Here is a 27,376-nt window from a genome sequence, read left to right as displayed (position 1 = left end):
TTGTCCCCGATCCTATCAACCGGACTTATCATAGAATTCAAAAAGTTTTTCACAAAACATTAAAACACAACTAAGGATATTGTTCAATTAGACTGAACATTAAAGGGTACACCTGAGAGAGAGGTGGTTAGACTTTTAAAGGTATGGTCCTCCGTGATCAAGACACGAGTCTGTGTGCATATGGCGCTTAGAATCTTTTAGCTTCTTGAAACAACCATGAACCTAAAATCTTAAACTCTAAAACATAATGTAGCATACTAGGTCTGAAACAACATGGTCGTTTTATGAGTGATTGGTCATTTACCTATAAACTTATCGCCGATCTTCTTAAATTCTCAATCACTGGCCATCTAATGTTTGTGCTCAAATGATATGTTTTTGGGCGATGTACATCATATGCTTAATACCAAAAGTACATTTCAAACAAGTTAATGACAGATAATAAGAAACTTCGATTCAGCGACTTTATACCCATGAGATTCTGAAGGGCTATAAATTGAGCTGAAACAAAATCCACAAATTGGACGTTTACCAGGAAAGAAATATACTGGTGCAATATATGCAAAAGCAAAAGTACAGAATCAATTGTATGAATGGTGGTGGAATAAATTACATCAAATGTTACACGAGCAAGCCATACCTCTAGTCGCTGCCAGAATCAGAAACTGCGACCAGAAGTGTAGTGTCCAGGATTATGTCCAAAGAATTCCAAACAGTATTTTCCCCCAGTTGTTATGTCCTCTCAGAATGACCATTAGGAATAAGGACGTCTTTAAGTTTCTGCACGAGTTGCAGTTTACAATAGGCTTCACAGATGTAGCACTGCCAGTGATTTTGTTGTGCATGAAGAAGCATCAAATTCATGAGTTACATGATTCCTTGTAATATGGCTCCATTTAGCCCCATGATCAGACACGTCACATACAGTCAAGAAATCCAAGACCTGACCAAATATTTTGAACATTTCAACCCCAAATATCAGGTTTCTGTCCCCGACAAATGCAGCGTTCCAGTCCATTGGAGCATCAGGATGTACCGAGGCCTCAGTCCATGTAAGATACATGAGATCCAGTTCCCACAGTTTCCTAACAGCCTTGTTTCTTCGGCCTATTTGACCGTCTCCTTCACACCAGGAGACAGAAAGCATGAACAGCCGCCCATTAGAAGATACAAGTTTTGGATGGTACTCGTGAACATAGGATGGGAAAGGAGTCATTTGGACCCGAATCCAGTAACCCCTTTCTATGTCATATCCTGCAAGTTTATCAGTCTCAGAATATACATAAAAGACACCTTTACAAAAAACACCAGAACAAACAATTCCCAAATCTACAGGCATCCTCTGGATTTCTGTCCATTTATTTGATGCAGAGTCATAGATTTCTCCAGAATCCAAAGGCTCATCCCAAGATCCAAGACCTCCAACAGCAATCAGCACAAACCTTCGACAGCCCTTTGTGCCCAACTGATCACTTTTTTGCCTGGTAAATTTGTATGACTTTTTATTGGGCAACAATGAAGCCTCGTTTTCTTCCAAAGCATTTCTGCATTGTCTTCTTAGTGAAAGCCTGTGAGGATCCTCATAAACATCTGAAACCCCACCAACCCGTGATCTGGAAAAGCGTCTATCATGCCGATTTTGATGACTTTGATAGATTGAAAAATCTGAACTGACCTTGGAAACCCCTAAAATAGGCATTGACCTCCCATACTTCATAGATGCAGCTTTACGCCATGATTTAGTCAAGGGACTAAACACTAGCACCCCTTTATGTGTCTTGAATGAGCTCCTGTCCAACATCCCAAAGTTGGTCAAGCTGGAACAACCTCCAACGATATATATATCATCCTGAATGCTAGAAACAGAGAACATGAACCTTCCCTTCAGAATATCAGCATCTATCCTACGCCATTGGTCTAGAGAAACATCTAATGCATGTATCTCACCAGAGCAATAGCCATCTTTAACAGCACCAAAAAGAAACAACCATGGATTCTGATGTGAACCTTCCCGTCTCATATGCAGGAACCTAGGAGTGGTAGTTAGGTATCGCCATTTCTTGCAGACAAGGCGGGCAGTCATAAGACTTGTCAGTGGAAGCCTCACCAAGCACATTTCCAGAATATCATCTGGAAGAAATATGTGCATTCTACTGTTTCTTACCGATTCTTCAAGTTCAAAATCCTTTTTACTAGTTTTCTTCCAAAACTTCTCCTTCACCCCATATGAGAAGCAATCCACCCCAGTTTCCTCAGTGCCACATATCATTTTGTATCCCTTTCCTTCTTCACTGGAACTTGACCTTCTTCTGCTACTTGGATCCCGAAATTCACCACTAGTGTCAGCCCCCACTTTGCAACCCCCACCTCTACCATATAAAGTAAGACATCTCAAAGAAACCCCCGCACATCATCCTCTTCTTCTCCTCCACCTTTGGACTTCTTCTTCCACTTCTGGCTTACACTTCTGAAGAGACGTTTCGACACACTCAAAGCCTCAAAATCTTGACCAAGAGATTCTTCTCCAGTCAGTTTCTCAGAAAACATTCTGTTCTCTAGTCTTTTGCCAGAAAAAGCACATTCCCACTCACTATCTCGCAAATTGCAATGATACCATCACTAAACTTGCCTACCGGCATTCATCTGAAACAGAAGAACCAAGAAGCATTAGGCCCAAACATTAACAAAGAAGAAACTATGACCGAAAAGACATCTGCTCCAAGAGCACAAAAGCATATACAATTTATATAAGCACTGAGCAGAAGTTGAAACCTTTCCTCATTATTCGTGCACAGAGAAATAAATCACAAGTTAAGAGAAACTAATTAGCCCCAACATTTCAATAACCCGGTGAGTTTCTCCTTTAATCGAAAGGCTAGAACAAGGAGTTAAGCACGACCCAATTCAAGAAATAATAGAAAAACAACAAAATAAATGGGTGTCATGAAGATTCGATTCTAAGCCCGAAAATTTACCTAATCAATCGGTAGAATTTACAGATCCGCTGCATTGAGTGCATAATTAAGCTAAAAAGAAAACGTTTATAACAGGATATGTAACGGTCTTTCATAACACTGTATATCCTAATTCATCAATTTTCGGAACTGTTCAAATTTGTTTTACATAAATGTGGAAAACCAAAGAAAAAAAAACCGCAATATGGAATCGGGTAGAACTACACGAATCACGTTCAAATCAAAATCCTGAAAGAATTTTAAAGCGAGTTGTATAGAGATTCAAAAGCCAAGAACGAAGCAAGAAAAAAAATGAAAGAGAAAACTCCCCGTTTGGTTGTGGAGAAACAAAAGGGGAAACTCGAAATCTAGAAACGGAAACGTACTACGGCAACAGAATTCAAGTTCTATCTCTTTCCTAAGAATCCTCGTCGACCAAATGTCGGAAAAACGAAGTCCAAAGCCCAGAAAACACAAAATTAACCCAAAAACTCACATTTCGCAGGAATGTGAAAGCGCCTAGAGAAACCAAAGCAAATCTGAGACGAGATTGGATCGTTCGAGCTCAGAAGAATGGGCGAATAAACTTGTGATTATCTTAATGGAAAGCCAGACAGGGATCGATCATAGAGGGCCTGAAAAACAAAATTCAAAAAACAAAATGTGGGGTTTGGTTGGTGTCGGAGGTGGAATTTAGTAAAGCGACGCAACACTGATCTAAAAAGCGACCCAACAGCTTCGGCTCCTCCTCTCTTTACTCTTTATCCCAATTCCATTTGCATTTGTGCATTCTTCACTGTGTTTCCATCTGCTACGACCTTGCCCACGGAGATTATTGTGCTACTCATATCTCTCAGCCGTCCGATTTTATCGTGGGAGCGACACGTCGGCACGGGCCATTGTTGTACTTTTTGTTTTTTCTTTCCCCTTATAAATTTGCTGGGGCTTTTTGTCTTGGCACGAGTGTGAATGGTAACACGTGCGAAGTGAGAATTTTCTTCAGTAGTTGGTGAAGGGTGGAACCCATCATCCTGTTTTCACTGTCTGTACTTTTTTCCTTCCTTTGGGGCAGGGGTGAGTTTTTTATTTGCATTTATTATTATTATTAAGTAATAATTATACGTATAAATGTTGGAAGAAGAATCATATTTGCAAATAAATTCTATAATATAAATAGTATAAGAAAAAATATATTCCTCATCTATTTTTTTATTATCTTCTCGTTATCTTATTATATAGTATTAGACGATATAATCATAAGTAAAATATAATAAATAATTTCTAATCATTTAATATTACATATATATGAGATTTTTTCCCGACCTATAGAGTATCATGGGCCCAAGCATTAAGTGGGAACTCTCTAGAAAATAAAGTATGAGAGAAGGAGAGGGGACAAGAATGTACTAAGCCAGGAGGTGTTAGGAGAGGAAAAATAAGGAGGTGACATAAAGTAAGGTGTCAGGAGAGAAAATGAGGAATGTGACTTAAAACAAATAAGAGACAGAAGCTAAAATGGAGGAAACCTACTCTTTCGACTTCTTCAGACTTTGCGACTTCTTCTTCATTCAAAGAGTTCCAGAGAGAACTGATTCTCTATAAAATGGCTCTACTGCTTCTATTGTACAGAGAGAAATGAGAGATTACAAGAGAATGTAAACAAGTTTATTATAGTGAAATCTTTCATCTCCAAACTCCCGTGGACGTAAGCCTAGTGTCGAACCACGTAAAATCTGTGTGTTAATCTCTTTATTTTCTGCATTTAGATAATGTTTATCGCCAAGGATGTATAAACCAATACCGCACAGCCACACCAGATTACTACCGGAGGCTCACACATATCACCGATCAAGGCCTAGCTCCAAAGACCCGAGTTGTCGAGGCCTAGTCCAAGTGCGTGCGAAATATGACTTCAACAACATCATAAGATTATGAGAGGGTGATAAAATTTTAAAAATTTGGACCACGTGGTATTTAATTATAGGTGTAGGGGAGGGTGTGGTCCTAAAGCTACGAACACTGTACCGTTTTAACAGAGAGAGAGAGAGAGAGAGAGAGAGAGAGAGGCCCAAGATCTTTTAACTGCGACAAGTAAACTTGATTCTAAGAGTTGACCCTACTGCCACAACTAGTTAGATATCAAGAACAGCATCTAATATCCATGAATTTGTTAGACTGTATCTATCCCCAAGAATTTATAGTCTCACATGGAAAATAAAGTGGATCTTGATCTGTGTATCTCTATTGACATGATTTGCCAACACCTTATATTCATGGCTCACCAACCAAAAGAAATGAGAGTGACTGTGCATAGAGCAATTTGGGTGCCAAAAAAAAAAAAACAAAAAACAAAAAGGTTGGCTACTTAGCTGGATATGTAAGAACTAAGTAGGTGTCGGGGCTGGGGGACCGAGAGAATTACGGGGTTTTAAGTCAATGGTTTATGTATTTTTGTCCTTTTTTTAATTCTGGAATATAAACAAAAAATTAGTTTATTACCTTTTTTTTTTTTTAGTCTATAATCTCACGTATGTTGTTTTATGTACTTTCCTTCCTTGGATCTTATTCAACATGTTTTCCCACTTTTTCCTTCGTTTTTTTCATTAACAAATATTATTTTTTATCGTTATTTTTTTAATTGATTTGTTATATTTTAAGTAGATTTTATTTAAATAATTGCCTTTTAAAACTACTAAAAATACATTATATGAGATTAAGAAAAATAAGAATAAAAGGTTTTTTGTATCTATAAATAAAAGAAAATTACTCCCGTTTGGATATAGAAGTGAGATGAAACCATCTCATCTCATCTAATTTCAACTAATAATTTCACTACTATTTACAAACCATTTCATCTCATCTCATCTCATCTCACTATCCAAACGAAGATGAGATGAGATGAACCTTCTTCAAAATCTACTATATATATATAAGTGCGAATATGAGATGAACAGTATTTTCGTCTAACAATTCTTCTTCCCATTTTGCCTTTGCTTCTATTCACAAATTTCTGTTTTGCCCCTGAGCTTATTTCTCCCGCCCACGAGCCCCTCCTCCCTTCTCCCCCGTCTGTTTCTTCGCTCCTTCCAGTGCGCTGCCGCACGCCTGCATGGCCAACACCACCCCGCCCATTCTCTTCCCCTCCGGCCGGCGTCCCTCCCCTTCCAATCTCAGCCCCTCTGGTGCTGCCGTTAACCGCCACGAGAGAATCTAAGCCGCAACCCTTTTTCGTTCTAGCGTCGTCGTTGTGCTGTCGTTGGCCACCATCTCTTTACCATACCACCATCAACCCTCCAGCCACCTAAACCACTCAACCTTAGCTCCAATACACCACCGTTGAAGCTCTTCTAACTCATTTTTCGATTTGGATATTTTGGCCTCCAACGTCCAACCGCCGCCCACCCTGTAGTTTTGTTGGTTGTGCCGGACTTTGGGTTCGATGAGTATGGGGGTTGATTGGATATAAAGATGTTTTGTTTATTTAATTGAAATATGCTTGCATGCATTTATGTTGTGTTTGGCATCATGACATTTATTGCATCATTTCATGCATGCTCATGTGTCGTGAATGAAAATTGGGTTTTTTATTTTTGGATATGTTTGAAATGAATGGATTAAAAGGAATAAGAGAAATGAAAGGGAACTATAGGGATGGTGGTAAGCAAGGACAGTGGTAGAGTTCCGCATGTGATTCCCGCCCATGATGCACGCGGTAGTTAAGCAGAGATGGTGGTAAGTCCTACTTGTGATTCTCACCTACAGTACAAGCCGTAGGGGTGGTGGTAAGTAGTGATGGTGGTAAGTCTCGCCTATGATTCCCGCCTACGATTCTTGCCTACAGTATTAGCGGTAGAAATGGTGATAATCCCGCCTGCAATTTCCGCCTACAGTGATTGATAAATGAATATGTCAGGCTATTTTTTGAAAAAATGGCGGTTTGTGGTTTAATGGATACGAGCACCATTTTCTGGGAAAATGATCGATTTATGCTTGGGTCGTTTTCTGAGAAAATGACAAATGATATTTAATGGCATGTTTTGAGTCAAATAAATTAATAAATATTAAATAATATTCTTAAAATAATAAAATCATTTAAATTAATTAATTTTTTAAAACTATATTATTTTCGAAACTCCAAAATATAAAAATGTTTACTTCAAAATTAGTCTTTGTTCAATAACACTACAAATACCTTAGTTAAAATGATTTTGATAAAATATTTAGAAGATTTTAGAATACTTGACTCAATTTAAAAATCATAAGTTAGATTTAAAATAAAAATATTATATTTAAAATAATTTTTTTTAAGAGAAAGCCCATCGTTGATACAATTCATAGGCCCATAAAGACCGGAGCCAAGCCAACACGCATTGGCCTTCCACTTCCAAATAGTGGAGGGAGAGATCAATAATCTGTTGATCATCATGAAATCCCAAAAGACAAGCGCATGAAAATTGATCTCATGTGAGTGCATCATGAATATAATTATGAGGATTAATCTATTTTTAATTGAAAGAATGATTATCAATTTTGGTTGATTCTTACCACATGATCTTTAATCATGGATATGAGTATGCATGGTGTGGTACAAACCTATCACGTGCTACAAATTCTTAAAAACTCTTGACTCTCTCACGAATTAATGTTAAATTATCAGTTGTTTCAAATTTTTTAAATTGACGAGAATATGTAAACTTAATGAACATAAGGTAAATGGTAAAATCAAAGTTTGAACTCGTGACCTTATTCTGATACTGTATTAAATTATCATTTATATGAAAAGTTTAAAATGATGAGAAAATGTACATGCAATCATTTAATTATATTCTAATGACAAAAAATAATAATAATAATGCGAGAAAATTTATAGTATTTGAGATGTGTTACTTGCCCCAGTTCTTCTAATAGCTAGCTCAAGTTCAAGAAGCTGCATCAACCAATATTTGGGAGAAAAGCATCCGGAAGGCATGTGAATCTCTTGCAGCACATATGATTTCCTGCTCATGCAGGAAGACGTATTCATTTGAATAATGCTCAATTGGAAGCAACCAAGTTGGGCTTTTGATTTTGATGGTGAAATACATGATGAGGTTAGAACTGCTATTGCAACTTTGCTTGAAGAGTACGCAATTAATTGCTTCAGACAATCATTGCATTGCATACACTTTACGGCTAAGCCTACGTTTGGGTAGTGAAAATATTTGATAAGTGTTAAAAATATTTGTGAATAGTAGTAAAAAAGTAGTAAAAAAATAATAATAAAATAATAAATAGTATGTAAAAAATAATAAATAGTAAAAAAGTAGATAAAAAGTAATAATAAAGTAAATAATAATAGTAAGAGTACTTGAGGTATTCTTGATACCCAAACGTAGCCTAAAACCTTTGGATTTCTAGGGCTATAGAGAAAATTAATCTATCTTTTGGATTCAAAGATGAGTTAAGATGAATTGAGATGAGTTGTGAATAGTAATGAAATTTATGAGTTAAAGTTGATGAATAGTAATAAATAGTAGTGAGATGAATTGAAATGACTTCAGATGGGTTGCGAATACAAACCTTAAGGTATAATTATACATTCTTGTTTTCTTTTACGAGAAATGCTACAGACACAAATAGATTATACAAAATAAACCCACAAATTGATGTCGCTTTATAGAATCTGTTAAATCTATTTTGTAATAAAAGTAACTTTACAATCTGACCTACTATATTAAATCACATCAATTTATAGGTTTATTTTTGTGTAATCATTTTATAGGTTAAATATTTTCCTTTACCTATAAGCAACCACAAATGACACTTTGTTTCATCGCTCTAAAAAAAAAAAAAAAAAAAAAAGAAGAAACAACCTCCAAAACCAGCATATAATATTTATAAATTTTGGGAATCAAGCACGTGTCTTGTATGATAAATGCACAAGAAGCCCGAGCATATTCAAAAGCTATCTCGTCTTATTGTGGAAGGTAAGAGGTTAAACAGTACTGGTACACCTCCTTTTTATGGTCTGAAGTCGATCTTGATCTTGGTAGTTGTCCATGTTTGCAATGGAAACAGAAGATGATGTAGCTTTTGATGTTCTGCATTTCGATTTTGACCCAATTGAAGGTCACTTTTGTTGATGCATTGCATACAACTATGTCAGTTTTACCGATCCTTGCAGTTGGCAGACTTGAAAAAGAAAAGGATCTGTCGAAGTAGGAGCTGTAAGCAAGCACTGCAGTCAGACGAGGTAATGTTGAACTTTAAACCTGTAATCCAACCCACCTTTCCTTTTTTCAAAAATAAAAGTTACAGGAACTTTGGGCTGCATGCTTTAGCTAGCCGCCTCTAGTTTGTGCCTTGAAGAGGGGAAGACTTAAAAGTTAATGGATTTCAGGTTTATTGCAGTGACTTCCCAGACGTGGTTGGCACCGATCATGGATCAGATGGAGAACTCTGATCAACTCTCAAGAAAAAAAGGTTCCTACATTTTAAAACTTCTGTCGGCATCAATGCATCACTACTCAGATTAAACTTACGCTTAACTTGTAATCCAGAAAATGTTTCTCCCAATTCTTCTGCTAGCTGGATGTATCAATGTGTTCAAGTCACAAAAGTTAAAAATAACCGATCACATGTTTGAAGAACTCAATGACACGACAGTTTGTGTTTCTGTGCTTGTTCGAGATCATCACGTACTGAAACCGGGTACAAGATTAAAATTTCCTTCATATGCTATTAGCTAAGGGATGATTGTTCTTAAAATACATTCTTGTTTTCTTAAACTCTACAGTCACTAATATCCTCAGCTACGAGCGCTGATTTTTTCTATATATATTTCTACGTTTAAATCGTACACCTTCAAAAGCCTTGGTAAAGTTATGATAGAGACTTCTGATAAGTACACCACAAACTATGAATCTTCCAGTTAGTACAGCATAACTATTATGTGTTGTACAGGGTTTTTGTTCTTTGATTAGTCTGAGATGTTCAGGATTCAGAACTCAGAGATGAAAATCAATCCTAAATAATTTTATTTCTATGAATGAGGCTGAATGCCAGCCATCGAAAAGGGAGCAACAAATAGAACAAAAGCAACAAGTGCAGTGGGAGTAGCCCAAGTAAATGGGTGCAGCAGCAGCTCAGGGGCTAAAATGCCCTTAACCAATAGTCACCTCAATATATGTACATCAATCTTTCAACCATTCCCCTTCCTAATCATGAATTACAGTCCAATACGCCTTTGAGTAAATTCAATCCTTCCGCTGATATACTCCTCCTAACTCGGGATTGAGGTATCTCTATCCGAGGGGAGGGTCTGAAGAAAAACAAACCACAATAACCGTTAAATTATCACAGGTGTTGCGCTTGAGTGCCTCTCTGACCAGCTCTCTTGAGCATCTTTCAGGATCATTGTGGAGCATCAATTCTTTCCTCGCCATAGTGACAGCACACTGGCTGCTCATTACATCCCACAGGCCATCGCAACCCATTATCAAGAACTCATCGTCCTCAGTCAGGCATGTCTCCAGCAACTCTGGTTCTGCACTTAAAGGGCAGGCGGAACCTTTGGGGCCCTTCATGTGCCAGTCTCCTAACGCACGAGCCACGGATAATTGGCCATTGAGGTATCCATCATATATGACACCACCAAGTTTCTCAATTCTTATTCTTTCAGATGTGCAATTGGGTTTATGGTCCTTTGACATCTCGATTGCCCTACCTCGCCTCCCAAGAACTGCACGACAATCCCCGGCATTTGCAATTATCATTGTCCTAGAAGAGTAAAAGTTTGTCAGAGATAATCCACGGCTTACTCTCAAGTATAAGCATTTGAGAATGGAATATTAGAAAACCTAGATTACAATGTTTCCAGCCATTCAAGAACATTGATGCAATAGTAGACTTGCATTCCAGCAATTTTCCAAGGTAACATCACCACTGGTCCACTCTATAACAAAAACTTTAAAGCCTGCAATTCTATTCACTTTTTAACACAATAAAACCTCTGATATTTGTAGAATATTGGAATTTTCAAGCATCTCTTAACCTTGTTTCCACAAAATGCATTATAATGCAGAAGAAAAGGCAATGTGTTAAACTCTCATTTCCCAACATAATATAATCATGTACAATTAATAATGTTATTATGCCATGTACCATCACAATCTTTAGGGGTAGTGGACTAAATATGCTGGATGTCTGACAGGGGAGCTACACATTGTGCCTAAGGCCTGCAATTCTATTCACTTGTTAAAACAATAAAACTTTTAAGCACGATCGATATATGACTCTGCATCCTAAAGCAAAATTAAATTAAATTAAAAGCAACTCTGAATGTCACCTACCTGCCAAAAATAAGTGCAGTTAGAGCAGTGGTGCCAGAGGAGATATCAAGAGAACTGGCATCAGCAAATGCATAATCAGCTTTAACAAAAGCACTCTTAATTGCCTTCTCTACACAGATTGGGAATTGGGAGTCCTCAACTATGAATCTAAGGATGTTATGTCTGACAAATGATGCTGCATCTGTACCTCCATGGCCATCAAACACCTGTCGATAGTAATTAAAATAGTTAGTGAACATTTTCAACTTAAGGTAACAAACTTCCAACTCACTGTATGTATACTACCACCATTCATCAGCCACTTTATTCCAACAATCCATAATCCCTCTAAAATTATTTTCAATGCTTAATGGAGGCATTTTGAAATAGAGAGGTAGAACATCAGGATATTTTAGGTCAGTGGTGTGACATAAACCTGAAGTGAGTTTGGATATCTTCAGCAGTTTAGGGTACTTCTGAATGATTGCACTCATATCTTACTACATCATAGTCCAAATTACGAAGTTTTAGTGAAAGTGACTATCAGGTAGATCACATGCTTTTGATTATCAACTAACAATTATGCCATATGATATAAAGGAAGTGCATTGTTATATGCCAAAATCAATTCACGTCTCCCATTAGCTAGCCTTTCATGGAAGAGGAGATCCATTGATAAGTTATTCCTCTAATCAAGGAACAGAAGTACGAAAGGGTTGGTAGAAAAGCAACATGCTTACCCCATAGAAAGCCCCAGGAGAAGGGAAGTCAGCAGTTGCACCTAGATGTTCAATAAGATTATCTACACATATGTGCTCATCCTCCATGTACTGTTTAGGTCCTCTTTCTGCACAGCTCCCCGAGCGGAGCATGGGTAAGAAATCTGACTTTTCATCAGAAGGAGATTTACTGGAAATAATACTGACATCCAAATCCTGGAGAAGGATATATGGAAAAATAGTTTTAAGTGCATTTTGCAGAAATGCAGTAACAAAGAAAAATATATGTGGCTGTTGCAAATATGTTGCGAATTCAACTCCCCTCCTTTAGGATAAAACTTCCTAAAGATCTACAGATAAGAACAGGAACGGATTATCAACTTCTACTGATTACAGGCCAAGAATTTTGGGATTAACTTACCAACTCAGCAGTGGCCAGCAGCCTCATCGAGCACATGCTATGCCGCATAACTGAAAGATGCCGTGGAGGTTTTCCATTTGTCATTTTTTTCAAATTATTCAAGCTCTCCGAGCTCTGATCTTCCATAGTAGATACATTATCCATGTTATTGTAACCACCTTCTAATATCGCAAATGGAGGCGAAAGATCCATACCCGCAGCCATAACCCGTTCCAAATCATAAATTTAATTACTCAGCACGACACCTTTAACTCAACCAAACAAATCCCTTTGCAAGAATCCACGAATAACCTAAGTTTAAGACGGTTCCAAAGCAAAACCCACTTCAGTAATGTTACGTGGCAATTAAATTCCAGATCAAGCAACTCAAATTCGTTGGATCTGTCCAGAATGGAAGCTCCACAAGCAGCCCAAATTTGCAAACTTCACTTTATTAAAGTCCTTCAAGTTATCAATCAACGGTAGAAAGAAGAATATCTAGCAAGCAAAGTAAACGCTTCACGAAATGAGCAATTCTACCTTTATCGTAATTTGCAGTTTAGAGTTCCTTAAAGGTGTCCAAAAAGTCAGAGAGAATCACGAAAGTTTACAGAGCAAACCTCAAATTTCGAATTTTTAAAGCTTCCCAATAATTCTCAAATCAACTAGCAGATCAAATCCATCAACCCCCCGACAATTTACAAAAATGTCTAGTAAAAAATCACAGCAAATTAAAATCTTGAACGAAAATCGAAGGCGGAACCCGAGACAAACAGGGAATCTCACAGACGACGATGACGATGACGATGACGATGATTCGAATGCTTTTTCCCTTCGCTGACAGGTAATCGAAGGAACCCTAAGAAGAGGTCTCTATGAGAGAGAGAGACAGAGAGACAGAGACAGAGGAGACGAACTTGTTGGTATGTGGTTGGCCACCGGGGATTCCAAGTAATCGCACTGATCTAATAGCTGTAGGGGTTGGGTTGGGGATGGGGTACCGACACGTGGTGATTTTTGGTTGGTGGTTCTCTGGTGACCGGATGGAACTCCTGTTAGTTCGTGGATCGGTGCCGTCAGAGCCTCCCAACCGTTGGATCTCTGACGCATTCAGTGGACCGTCCAGCGGTGTCCTCTCTCGCGTCCTTCCAGATTCTGAGAGGTCAGGTTCGTTAACGGCCGTTAAAGGAAGGATCCGCCTCGGATTCTAAAGTACACGCGTCCGTTATCAATTGGGAGAAAGTAGTTTTCTTGCTAAGATAAGAACAGCAGCTCCCTTCGGTTTTTTTTTTTTTTTTGCCTCTTCCCAGTCTCCACTTCTCAGGCCTCGCGGCTATTGGACAATCATCGAGAGTGCTCGCAACCACGTCTTGTTCCGTGAAGCCGTCTGGAAGCGTAAAATTGGATTTAGGCTGAGAGTAGCAGTATCGAATCTTGACCTACGAATACGAACATAATACAATAATAATATATTTGAGTTTAATTTTAACGAGTTTGGATTAAAACGATTGATCTGTTAAGATATAATTGTTTGACAAGTTGATAACAGATCAACTTGTTTTGACTCGTTAATAAAGTTAAAGTTACAATTATACACTTATACTAAAAGTAAAATTGTTAAGATTTTAATTTTGATATTTTTATTATTTGGATTGTAATTTTAGACTTGTAATTAGTTTTATATTTTTTTTTATAGATATTGTAATTTTAATATTTATATAAAATTATATTAAACTTAATCAAGTCAAGATATTAATTTCGGGTCTATTCAACTCATTTACATAAACGGGTCGGGTCAGGTTAGCCTATTTCGTAGTATTCACTAAAGGATCCAAATGGGTTGATACAACCCGTTATGTTAATGAGTCGTGTTAGGGTTTGAAATTTTAACACGATAAGTTTAACGGATCGTGTTCGACTTGACCCATATAGCATAACGAGGAGAAACTCTAGTGAGTTCCTCCTCTCTCAAAGCTCACCCTTGCTTTCATCATTCATCTTTGCACAATCCAACACACAACAGTTCTTCTTAAGTTTCAAAATTACCCTCTTATCGACATCTCGCCCACCTGTCTTCACCTTCTCCAACTATTTCTCATACCTCTCCACAACAGGTGGGCGACTCTTAGAGGTGTCTTGGCGGTTGTTGTCATCGTACGACCTAATTAACTACCTCATTACATCCATTGTTGATTTCAAGGTAACCTCTGGCGTTATCGGCACGTCGTAATGATGAAAATCCCTATATGCTACTTCTACTAGAATATGATCTGATCAAGCTTCGGTTTGCTTTTGCCCCCACGACTTTCTGTTGTATCTAGTTGACTTATGATGTATGTTATTGTAGCTTACGGCTTCACGTTGTAACTTGTCCATTGTAAGATTGCGGTTTTATGTTGTAACTTGTCACTTCACGTTGTAATTTGTCCATTTTGACCTTACGACTTCATATTGTAACTTGTCGCTTCACGTTGTAACTTGTCTATTGTAAGCTTGTGGCTTCATGTTGCCAATAAAATTATCAATTTTTTTTTTAATCTTCTGTGGCCGTTTACTTTCGGGGTCTCCTTCTGCGTCGAGCGCGGGGATCTGCGTCGAGTACGGGGATTGCCGCCATCTAGAGCTTTACGATTCAGCCCGCTAGTGCCGAACCCATCCCTGACGACCCATCGATTAACGACTTTTCGCTTATATTGTCATCGTTTGCCTTCGTTAGTCAATTATCCTCTTGGTACCTTTAGTTATATCGTTGACGAGGCCGATTTGCTTTTTCTTCTTCTTTTTTCTTTTTTTTGGTCGTCGATCTTTTGAATGCGCTTTACCCCCACATAGTTCTTTAGTTCTTCCATTTTGCGTTGTCGTGCTTTATTTTGATGCGCAACTATAAAATAAAATAAAAAATAAAAAAGTGTCATCAGCGTATATCAGCCCTCGTCCGCTGCCATCGGCTTGGAGGGGATGGAAATCCCCCCTAAGAATTAAGCTGCAAAAACTTAAGCTTAGTAAGTGGTGGCAATAGTCCGATTGGAGCAATGAAGCTTACCTTATTATTTCAGCTTGTTGACTAGGGTTGGCAGCTAAATTCAATCTTCGGGACCCCATAACATAAGAAAGTCGCGGAGTGCATAAGCACCCTTAGAGATAAGCCTGTTGCCTCCTGGGGGGAGAGAGGCTGAGAAACGTTTTGCTAACCTGCCTCTATATCCATTCGAGTAGCACCGTGGCCGTGGAGTCAAATTAAATAATCAAGACTGATCTTTGCTACAATGGGGGCTGGGAAAAGTATTCTGGTGACTGGGAGGCCTGACTCGCTTTCCGTCGTGAAAGGGACAAGATGGCCTCTGGCTTGATTCGTCCCTTTTGTCTCTGCAAAAGGTAGGTTGGTCGGGCAGTTTGGGACTGGACCCACTCCTGCTCGTTGACATTGCATATGTAATTCCTGACTGAAAATAAGTAGGCTATCATAACTTTATTATTAGCTTCATAGGAATTAGACTTCACAAACCTAGGCCCTTTGGCCTATGATGCATTATGCTTGCTGCTTTTTACCATGTTGTTAATGTCTGTATTTCTTGTTGCAGCATTCGGGCTGTCAAAGAACCCAACCCACACTCCATCGGGGAGGGGTCAAAATTCCTCAAGCCAAACTACCAAATTGCCCCCCGATGAGGTAATTCAGACAACGACGTGGCTGATCCGCTCCTTCGTCGCGAAAGGGGTCAGGGTAAGTTTTCTGGCAATCTCAGGGCTGACCAGCTCTCCTTCGCGGGAGGGACAAGGTGGCCTCTGGCTCAAACCGTCCATTTGTTCCCCGTGGGAGGTAGGTTGTTCAGGCATTCTGTTACTGGACTCGCTCTCGCCCATTGACACCTCAAGAAAGGGTAAGTTTTCGGTCAGGCTAGCGCTGAACCCACTCTTTGTCGTAGCGGAGGTCGGGGTAAGTTATTTAAGTAGCCATGGGGCTAGTCCAGCTCTCCACCGCAAGGAGACAAGACGTCATTTGGCTCGACCTTTCTCATTGGTCCTCGAGGAGGTAGATTGTTCGGGCAGTCTGTAACTGAACCCGCTCCCGCCTGCTGACATTTACGATGAAGGTAAATCTTATCTTCGAGTAGCTAAGGACTACTCGCACTCCGTCGAGGAGGGGTCAGAATGCCTCAAGCCAAACTGTCCATTTGCCTTCGAGAAGGTAATTCGGATAGCGATATGGCTGGTCCGCTCCTTCTCCACAATGAGAGTCGGTGTAAGTTTTTGGGTAGACACAAGGCTGAACTCGTTCTCCGTTGCGGGAGGGACAATGTGGCCTCTGGCTCAACCCATCCATTTGTTCTTCACAGGAGATAAGTTGTTTGAGCAGTTTGCTACTGGATTCGCTCTCGTCCATTGACATTTGGGTCAGGCTGACGCTGAATCCATTCTTCGTCATAGTAGAGGTCGTGGTAAGTTATTTGGGTAGCTGTGGGGCTGGTCCCACTCTCCACCGAGGGGAGACAAGGCGTCCTCTAACTCAACCCATCTCCTTGGTCTGTAGGGAGGTAGGTTGTTCATGCAGTCTACTACTAGACCCGCTCTCGCCTGTTGACGCTTACGAGAAAGGTAAGTCTTTCCATTCGGGTAGTTGATGACTGACTAGTACTATGCCACAGGAGGAATAATACAACCTTTTAGCCTACATTTACCTCTGATAGTGATATGGCTGGTTTGCTCATTCACCGCGATGGGGTCGGGATAAGTTTTTCGGGCTACCAGGGGGCTGGTCCGGCTCTCTCTGACGAGGAGGTTGAGCCTCCTTCTCACCTATCATCCTTCGTGGGGAGGTAGGTTGTTCGGAGAGTTTAGGACTACACCCGCTCCTGCCCGTCGACATCGCAGGAAAGAATAAGTTTGGGTCAGGCTGACGTTAATCCTATACTTCATCGTGACGGAAGTTGGGGTAAGTTTTTCGGGTGGTCTCGAGTCTGGACTCGCTCTCTGTCCCAAGAGTGACAAGGCGGCCTTTAGCTCAACCATTCCCTTTGGCCCAACGAAAGGTACATTGTTCGGGAAGTCTATAACTAGACCTGCTCCCTCCTGTTGACGCTCATGAGGAAGGTAAGCCTTTATCTTCGGGTGGTTGAGGCCTGACCCACACTCTTCTGCAAGAGGGATAAAGTAGCCTCTAGAGCGACTCGTCCAGTTGGTGTCCCGCGAGAGGTAAACAGTTGATGAAAACTTTGTTGATAGAGATTACATTAATGGAGATTCTATTGGTAGAGATTACGTCGATGAAGATTATGTTGATGGAGATTACGTTGATGAAGATTCTGTTATGTTCTTGAAACTCGACATTGAAACACAACACCTCTTCCATTAGGATTTGTAGTGAATGCATGAAAACATAAATTTACAATAATTAAGGTGCCTTTAACAATAAAATTTTCATAGGTGTTCCTCATTCCAGGGGTACAACAACTCGTTTCCTTATGAGTCTCAGAGTCTGTAGGAGCCCAGGCGATTGGTGCAGTGACCATGTAGGGACCTTCCCATCGGGGGCCCAGCCTTCCCTAGTCTCGTGTTGTTGTTCTTATTTCTTTGAGTACGAGGTCTTCAACTTTGGATGCTCTCGACCCTTATTTTGTTGGTGGCGGTTTTTACATCTGCCTCCAGCCTGACTTCTTCCATGGCTCCGTTAAGGCCTAAAGAGTGTCTTCGGCATTAATAAAATTGTTGGTCTGGTTCATAAACTCCTGCAACATTACAGGAGTTATTCTTGCTAGCTCGACCATGAACTAGGATCATGGTCAGACCCTTCCCAGAAGTGCCGCTAGGATTATCTTTTCGTCCTAGTCATCGGTAGTCACGCACTCCCTGTTGAAATAGGGCAGGTACGCATTCAGACTTTCCTCATTTCCTTGCTTAATGGTAAGGAGGTATGATGTTGCGTGTCGCTTTCTTCGACTTGACATGAACTGGGTCAAAAATAGTCTAGCCAACTCACCAAAACTATCTACGAAACCGGGCGCCAGAGACCCAAGGCATACTCGTGCTGGCCCATTTAGGGTCAGTGGGAACACCCTGCATGTCACCTCTTTCGGGAAGTCATATAACGTCATGTGAGTCCTAAAGGTTTCTAGGTGCTCAAGGGAGTCTCTCCCCCCATCGTATATCTCCATGGTAGGAACCCTGAACTTTAGTGGCAAGAGTACAACTATCACTTCTTCCGTGTAGGGTAAACCAGTGCTTGTGAGTAGTTGGTCCACTGATGATGATGTGCTCACTTCTTTGCAATCTCTTTGTATTTCTCTTTGAGATTGCGGAGCTCGTCTTGCATGTTCTTCATCTCGTCCTCCAAGCTCGCTCTAGCTCTCGCGTTTCGGGACTCCATGCACTCGCTATTACTAGGCTCCACCTCTTCGTTTTACTCTTGTTGAGGTGTCCTAAACTCTTTATTCTCCTCATGAAATTTTTGCACTTCGCCAATTAACTTTGTTACCCAGTCCTCCATAGCTTTTAGTCTCGCCTCCATGGAAACTTCCTATGTGCCCCCCTCCCCCCGAGTTGCCTGGAATGGGTTGTCATAGGCATATGAAGTACACATAAGATATACGAGGATCTCACAGACGATGTCACTGTTAACGTCATGTTTCGTACGCCTTTGGACTAGGTTTTAGAAACTCATGTCTTCAAAGTTGGGCCTGCAACAATGAATAAGAAAGCAGCTAGGAGAAGGCGCCCTTGAGGCTGAAGAGTCTCTGATGCCAAAGTTAGTAAAGTATTTTGAAAGTTTGCAAATAATAAAAGAGTATAAAGACCAAAGCTTTTTTCGTACTTGAAAATTACTATTTATACAGGGAGTCTGGAGAGACAAATCGTGTCTGCCCTTGTGGGATCTATGTCCTCACTACTGTTCCCTTTGTTAGGGTCTTTTAATGCGGTGTGCCTCTGCGATGGCCTCATTAATGTGGCGTGTTACTCGGATAGTGGTGCCTTATTCTGCGTCTTATCAAAAAAGGATTAGGTTATTTCAGTAAATACATTCAACCAATTCCAATCCTTTTACCCATTAATATCTTAGAAGATTTTACAAAACCCCAGGTCTTGTTGGTCATTCATCGATGTTCCCTTGTCAGAAGATCAAAGGTTCTCCATCTTTCCCGTTCTACCTGTACCAGTCCCCATGAGCGTGAGGTGGCCGAGCGGCATCAGGCCTATCTGCTCCATCAGCCATCATTACTTATTTTTTCTTGCAAGTGAGTTGCTTTGTGGCCAAGTTTGGGCCACGAAATTATTTATTATAATTTAACTTTTGGGATTTGAAAAAGATAAATTATTTATTATATTTTGTGTAAAAATTTAAAAAATTTATAATGATGAGATGAGATGAGATGAGATGAAACTGTTTCTATATCTAAATGTGGCCTTACTTCAATCCAAGTAACTAAAGTGGTAAGTAGTTGATGCAGTTAGTTGCTATTGTTTAATTCCTAGTGTGGACTTGAGGCTTGTTTGGGAAGTGCAATGATCTCATCATTTCATTTCAAAACTTATTATAATTTTCTTCTTAAATATAACAAAAATACAAATACTTTTCAATATTAAATTTTTTACTTTTTCATTTAATAATTACAATTTTCTTAAAGCTACAAACAAAATATAAAAAATAATACTACTTTTCAAATTTTAAAATACAAAAGTTATAATAATATCTTAATTTTATAATATTTTTATTCAATTTTTTCTTTTTTTTTCTTAAAACTCAATAAAATATCATAACTCAAACTAATTTCACTATTATTTACAATTAATTTCATTATTATTTACATAATTTTTATCCCTTCTCATTTTTTAAACATACTCTTAAATGTACTTGCAATATTTCGTTAATCAATATAAGAATAGTTCACTTTATCTAAGTTATTAATTGCAGTCTGAGAAGGATTTTAGGATAATTTTATCAATCATGTTTGATTACGGAATATGTCTTTTCCTTTTCCCGAATATGAAATAAAAGGAGGAAAAAAAAAAAAAACACAGAGAGAGAGAGAGAGTAGGGGAAAAAAAACAAAATAGGCTCGGGTCTAAGAGCAGATGGGCTGTAATTGTCAGGAATAGCAATCGTGTATGTCTACTTTATTCTTTCCTTCGCGACAGAGTCGATGATGATAATAAGGGAGAAGCTACTAGCCCGGGTGGGAATTTAACTTTAACACCAACAAACATTGATTTTCCACGTGGGAGACATATCAGACTAAAATTTGCATTTACGTATATACATGATTTCATTTTATCATTCTCATTCTCATTCTCTCTCTCCCTCTCTGCCTACCTTGTACGCGTGCAATGCCACTTCTCTTGCTTAAACTTCTATTTATCCGATGCATCCTTTCTATATTTAAGTGGTGATTTATATTTATCCGATGCATCCTTTCTATATTTAAGTGGTGATTTATTTTTAGAAGAGAAATGAGATAAGATTAAAATTAAAAAATTAAAAAATTAAAAAAATATTATTAGAATATATTTTTTAATATTATTTTTATTTTAAAATTTAAAAAAATTAAATTATTTATTTTATTTTGTATGAAAATTTAAAAAAATTATAATATTGAAATAGGATATTTTTTAAAAACAAACAAGACTTAAATATTTAAATCATTTTTTGCGCGTAGGAGGGAGTTGCAGAAAATTATCTAAATGTAAGAGTTCATCTAAATGATACTTTGGAAAAAGATGAACTTTTCTTTTAACTAAAACCTACTGGTGCTTACTGCTAGTCTGCTTCCATAAAAAATTTAAAAAAAAAAAAAAAACTACCGGTGCTTTTGGGGGGTGGGTGCTACCACTTTTTTGCATTGTTTTCTTTCACCTTTTTCTCGTTTTAGGTGATTTGCATTATCTTTCATTCGTCACTTTTTTACGTCTTGCATTATTTTCATATAAAAAAATCATTACTGTATATACATCCTTGAGAGAGAGGGGTTGCAAGCATTGGGGTGAGAGAGAAATAAAATGAAATCATGTACCTATAGGTGTAAATTTAAGGTTGGTACATGGCTTATGTGACAAATTTATATTGGCAGGTGTTAAAATTAGATTCATACTCGACTGGCTAGGAGCTTTTCCTTAATGATAAAAGTTACGGTCATCTCAACTTTTCATGAATAAGAATCTTACTGTGATAAATATAAATTCATATAATTTGTTATATTATATTAAATTATTTTAACTTATTAATTTTTTTATATATTTTTTTATAGTTAAAATACTTTCTTTTTATTATTAACTTTTATTTTTTCCGAATTGACTCAAAGGACCCAATATCGTTATGAAAATTATTTGTGCAAAGCTTTTAAAAAGATATATGGATAGATGAAAGTATTAACACTATATTCAAACATGAAAAAAATGTGATAAAAAACTATATTAAAACATATCCTTTAATAAATATATCTACAGATGCAACAAAAATTTAAAATTCATATATTTTCAACCAAACATGATACCAACTAGGGATAACTCTCTTTCTCTCTAGAGACTGAGTAAGGTTTTTGTATCTTTGCTTGGGCAAAGGTGCAAGTCTCTTTTTGTGAGAGTTTATAGTTTTGGTGAGTGTAGAGTTACGTAAGAGGAGTGATGGAACAAGAGGATTTAGCTCGACGATGGGAAAACCTAAAATTGTCATCGGAGGAAAGTAAAGTTTTCTTGGTTTCCCCTACTGATATAAAATATAGTTGTTTACGTGGAACGTTCTGTGCGATTGGAGGGGTGTTGGCGGATAAGGGGATTAACAGTGAAGCTTTTCGGGTGACAATCTCACAAGTGTGGAGGTTGGAAGGGTGGGTGAAATTTAAGGATCTTGGGGAACTTTGGTTTTTAATAGAATTCTAATTTTTGTCTGATAAGGAGAGAATCCTTGGAGGGCGTCCGTGGTTTTTTGATAGAAACCTAGTCTCTCTTCAAGAGATTGATGAATCTATTCCACTAAATTCAGTGCAATTCCAGTTTGAACCTTTCTGGGTGCAGTTACATGGTCTGCCTCTGGCAACCATGTCAGAAGACATTGGAGGAAGCCTTGCCTCGTCAATTGGCCATGTCTTACGTGTTGAAGCTGATTCGGATAGTATGACATGGGGAAAGTGCATGAGGGTCAGAGTCGCTGTGGATTTGTACAAACCTTTGGTACGAGGTAAATGGGTGCAGTTGGAGGATAAGAAGTATTGGGTCTCTTTGAAGTATGAGCGTTTACAATCCTTCTGTTTTCATTGTGGGATCCTATCTCATAAACTTAAGGGATGTCAGGGGTAGAGAAGTGCAACCCTAGGTGGTCATTCAAAACCATCTCAATTTGGCCCTTGGCTAAGAGCACAACCAATGAATTCTAAGATTTTTTAGACCCGTAAATATGGTGGACCCAATGGTGAAAACCATCAACAGAGGAGATATAAAGATGAGAGTCCTGGGAGTTGTGACGATGAGACCAAAGATGGAAAATCTCCTGAGTCATTATCAACAACATGTGTGGGTAATTTTCCTGATAGTGAGATGCAAACAGAAACTCCCTATAATGATTCTAAAGTTCAAGAAGGTGAAGGGATCACATTTCAGTTTGGTACAGAGCCGTTGACCTCTGGATTGATTAACATCTCTCAACGGGGTTCACCTGTTTGTGAAAAGACCCAGGTAAAAACCGTTTTTTCTGCTTCTAAACTACCATCTGACAAAAAACTGCCCAAGCAAAGAGGAACCACGTGGAAACGTAGGGCAAGGGAAGAACATCTTCATGGACCATTGGTATTGGATTCTGCACTAAAGGAAAAAAGGAAAAGGCGAGTTTGTTCTATCGGTGATGATTCTGAACCTGATATGAAAAAAAGAGTTGTTAAAGTTATGGATGATTCCAACCTTGACATTGAGTTGGTGGAGGCTGCTATGCAGCTCCACCAACAACAATGACAGGCCTTAGCTGGAACTGTCGGGGGCTTGGGAACCCCCGGACAGTTAGAGAACTTCACTTGTTAGTGAAGACTAAGTGGTCCAAGTTTGTTTTCTTAATAGAAACAAAGTGTGGTAGAAGAAGGGTAGAGGAAGTTAGAAATAAAGTGGGGTTTGATTCAAACTTTGTGGTAGATAGCATTGGCTTGAGTGGGGGGATTGCTTTTATGTGGAATAGTAATCTTGATTTGAAACTAGAATCCTACTCTCAAAATCACATCTCCATGCTAGTTCACCATGAAGAATCTGGTCTAGAAGTCTCAATTTCAGGTTTTTATGGGTCTCCCATTACTGCTAAAAGGATTGATAGCTGGAGGTTACTAAGGTTAATGAGACCTAAGGTAGATAAGCCTTGGGTTTGTTTTGGAGATTTTAATAAAATTTTACATAACCATGAGAAGTTTGGAGCTGCTGTTAGGCCTTACCATCAGATGGAATCTTTTAGATCATGTGTGGAGCATTGTGGATTGAGTGACTTAGGTTATGAGGGCCCAAAATTTACTTGGAGCAATAACAGGGAAGGTGCCCAATCCACAAACGAAAGGATTGACCGAGTTTTTGGGAATATGCTCAGTACTAGTTTGTTTGATAATTTCAGAATTTTTACTTTGGTTGCTCAATCCTCAGATCACAGTCCTCTTATGATGTCCTTGAAAGGTGGAGCTAGATTGCCACAGGAGGGAAGGGCTAGACATAGAATTTTCAAGTTTGAAGCTAGGTGAAACTTACATGAGGAATGCAACAAGATCATCCAAACGACTTGGCTAAACTAGCCACCTCAGCAGGGTTTTTTAAATTCGGTTCAGAGCAGTCTTGGCAAGTGCAGAACAGCTCTTGATCTATGGAACAAGAATTTTCTGAGACATCAAAAGAAGGAAACTCAGACAAAGCTTAACCAGTTGTCCTTTTTGCAGAATTTAAATACGGGTTCAGATACAGTAGCAGTCAAGGTGCTTCAGAAGGATATAGACAGATTACTTGAAAATGAGGATGTCAAATGGAAGCAAAGAGCAAAACAGTTATGGCTGAAAGATGGAGATAGAAACTCAAAGTTTTTTCATAAGTGTGCTAACCAAAGAAGAAATACAAATGAGATTAAAAACCTGGTTTGTGAAGATAGCAGGTTGATTAATGATGATATTGGGATTGCTGAAGCCTTCAACTAGCATTACCAGTCTCTTTTCTCTACAATGCATCCTAGTGAATTTGATGAATGCCTGCGAAATACTCAACCAAAAGTGACAGAGGTTATGAATAATAACCTCTCAAGAAGCTTTACTGCAGAGGAAGTAAAGAGAGCCCTTTTTCAGATGAATCCTCTGGGTTCTCCAGGCCCAGATGGATTCTTAGCTGTTTTTTATCAAACTCATTGGGAGATAGTGGGAAATGTGGTTACTAAGGCTGTTCTTGAGGTGCTCAACCATGGAGGGGATTTGACCCTCATAAATGATACATTCATAGTTTTGATTCCTAAGTTAAGAAGTCCCAAAACAGTGTTGGATTTCAGATCTATTTCTTTATGCAATGTACTCTACAAAATTGTCTCTAAAATGCTGTCCAACAGGCTCAAAATGGTTCTTCCTCAAATTATTTCTCCAACACAGAGTGCTTTTGTCCCGGAGAGAATGCTCCAAGATAATGTTATGGGTGCTTTTGAAGTCTTGCATTTTATGACCACTAAAAGAAGAGGACAGCAAGGGTACATGGCCATTAAACTAGACATGAGCAAAGCATACGATAGAGTGGAGTGGATCTTTTTAAGAAAGGTTATGGAAAAGATGGGATTCAATGAGAGATGAGTTAATTTGATCATGAACTGCATTTCATCTATTTCCTATTCCATTTTAGTGAATGGGAAGCCACAAGCAAGGATTATTCCTTCAAGAGGTATCAGACAGGGGAATCCTCTATCTCCCTTTCTGTTTATTCTTATTGCTGAGATTTTTAGTAGTATGTTGAATCAAGCTGAATCTATTAAAGACATTCATGGTTTTGCTATTCGTAGAGGAGTATTAAGCATTAACCACCTCCTCTTTGCAGATGACAGTTTACTTTTTTGCAGAGCAAATTCTAGAGAGTGGGCAGCCATTAATAGAATCCTTTTTCTGTATGAAGATGCTTCAGAGCAGAAAATTAATAAGTTAAAGACTTCCATCTTCTTTAGTGCAAATACAAGGTTACCAAGGATTATATCCTGAGTATTGCAGGGACTCGCATTTCCTCTTGCTATGAGAGATATTTGGGCTTACCATCCCTAATAGGAAGATCAAGGTATGCTGCCTTCAAAGGAATTTTGGACAGAATTAGAGGCAAAGTCAGTAACTGGAAAACAAATTTTCTCTCCCAGGCAGGAAAAGAAATCTTACTGAAAGCTGTGGTTCAGGCTCTTCCAACTTATTGCATGGGGTCTTTAGATTGCCAAAGTCCTTATTATGTGAAATTAACAGAATCATGCAGAATTTTTGGTGGAGCCATATGGATAATGAAAAGAAGATGCATTGGGTTTCATGGGGTCAGATGGGAAAAGTAAAAGGGGCAGGTGGCTTAGGCTTTAGAGACTTCGAGAGCTTTAACTTAGCCTTGTTGGCTAAACAAGGTTGGAGGCTCATTCAATTCCCTGATTCATTGGCAGCTCAGGTTCTAAAATTGAAATGCCACCCTTTGTCAGATTTTTTCCAAGCTAAAGTAGGCTCTCGACCTTCCTTTATTTGGAGAAGTCTACATGCTGCCAGGGGTTTGCTTGAGAAAGGATCTTTATGGAGATTAGGAAATGGTCAGGATATCAAAATATGGAATTGTAGGTGGTTGCCTCGCCCTTCAAGTTTTAAAATCCAATCTCCTATTTAGGTACTGCATGAAGATGCTCTAGTTGTTGAGTTAATTAATGTGGTGACCAAGCAATGGGATCGAAGTTTGGTCATTTCTGTCCTGGGAACTGAAATGGCTGACTTAGTATGCAAAATCCCCATTAGTGCATCAGGTGCTAGTGATAAACTGATCTGGCTTGGCACAAAAGATGGTAGTTTCTCAGTAAAAAGCGCATATCATAAACAGAAGGAGCTGTTGGATGTGGAAACTTCTCAAGTTGCACAGAAAACTAAATCTTGGACATGTAGCTGGAACTATCAGATCCCAAATGCTACTAAAGTCTTCTTGTGGAGAGCATGTATTGAGTCATTACCAACAAAATTAATCCTGTTTAAGAAGAAGATTGTTGATTCTCCTCTGTGCCCTATCTGCTGTAGGGAAGAGGAATCAACTACTCATGCTTTGTGGAGCTGCACCTCAGCCATGGATGTGTGGAGTCAAGGGCCAATGGTTTTCTAAAAGAGCTCTAGTAGAGTAAGTAACTTCAAGGACCTGGTTGAGCATCTACAGTGCACTTCAAATCAGATTTCTATGGAGGTTTTTTTTGTGATTGCTCGAGGCATCTGGATAAGAAGGAACAAATTTGTTTTTGATGACTTATTCTCCCACCCTACTAAGGTAGCCAAGCAGGGTTTAAAATCCTTGAAGGATTTCAAGTTAGCACAACTTATGTCAAGAAAGAGTGGCCCAGGGCATCAAACAGATTCCCATGTTTGGATCCATCCACCTGAATGGTGCATAAAAATCAATTGGGACGCAGCTTTATGTTCAACAAAAGACATAATTGGGATTGGCTTGGTGGCTTGTGATCACGAGGGCTCAATTTTGGCTTTTAAGAAACTGTCAACATCTGGTTTTATGGACCCTCTGTTAGCTGAAGCACAAGGAGGTTATCAAGCTGCTAGATGGGCCAGAGAATTGGGACTAAACTCTGTGATGTTGGAAGGTGATTTTCAACAAATTGTCAATGGCCTCAACCATCAAAGTGAGCGTTGGGATAATGTGGGAATGATTTTGTGTGACACTAAAGTATTATTATCAGAAATAGATCAATGGAAAGTAAGATTTGTAAGGAGAATGGGTAATTGTCTTGCTCACTATCTAGCCAAGAGTTCTCTTGAGCTGGCTGAGGATGTAATAGAGTTGGTTGAAAGA

The 27,376-nt window shown here is 38.8% G+C and overlaps 2 protein-coding genes across 2 annotated transcripts; both read right to left on the bottom strand.

The window, feature by feature from the left end:
- Positions 1–432: 432 nt before the first annotated feature.
- Positions 433–3,719, bottom strand: LOC121259972 (F-box/kelch-repeat protein At5g42350-like). The gene is given in 3 exon segments (XM_041161814.1): positions 433–2,398; positions 2,401–2,643; positions 3,451–3,719. Coding segments are annotated over 2 exon segments (1,737 nt in total). The 5' UTR covers positions 2,548–2,643; positions 3,451–3,719; the 3' UTR covers positions 433–808.
- Positions 3,720–9,947: 6,228 nt separating this feature from the next.
- LOC121259997 (probable protein phosphatase 2C 27) lies at positions 9,948–13,340 on the bottom strand. The gene is given in 5 exon segments (XM_041161847.1): positions 9,948–10,267; positions 10,270–10,712; positions 11,285–11,490; positions 12,004–12,198; positions 12,404–13,340. Coding segments are annotated over 5 exon segments (1,161 nt in total). The 5' UTR covers positions 12,608–13,340; the 3' UTR covers positions 9,948–10,154.
- Between the last annotated feature and the right edge of the window lie 14,036 nt (positions 13,341–27,376).

The sequence above is a fragment of the Juglans microcarpa x Juglans regia genome, chromosome 4D (assembly GCF_004785595.1).
Source record: "Juglans microcarpa x Juglans regia isolate MS1-56 chromosome 4D, Jm3101_v1.0, whole genome shotgun sequence".
Lineage (NCBI taxonomy): Eukaryota > Viridiplantae > Streptophyta > Magnoliopsida > Fagales > Juglandaceae > Juglans > Juglans microcarpa x Juglans regia.
The sequence above is the reverse complement of the archived record's forward strand: the minus strand, read 5'-3'. Positions and strand labels throughout refer to the sequence as shown.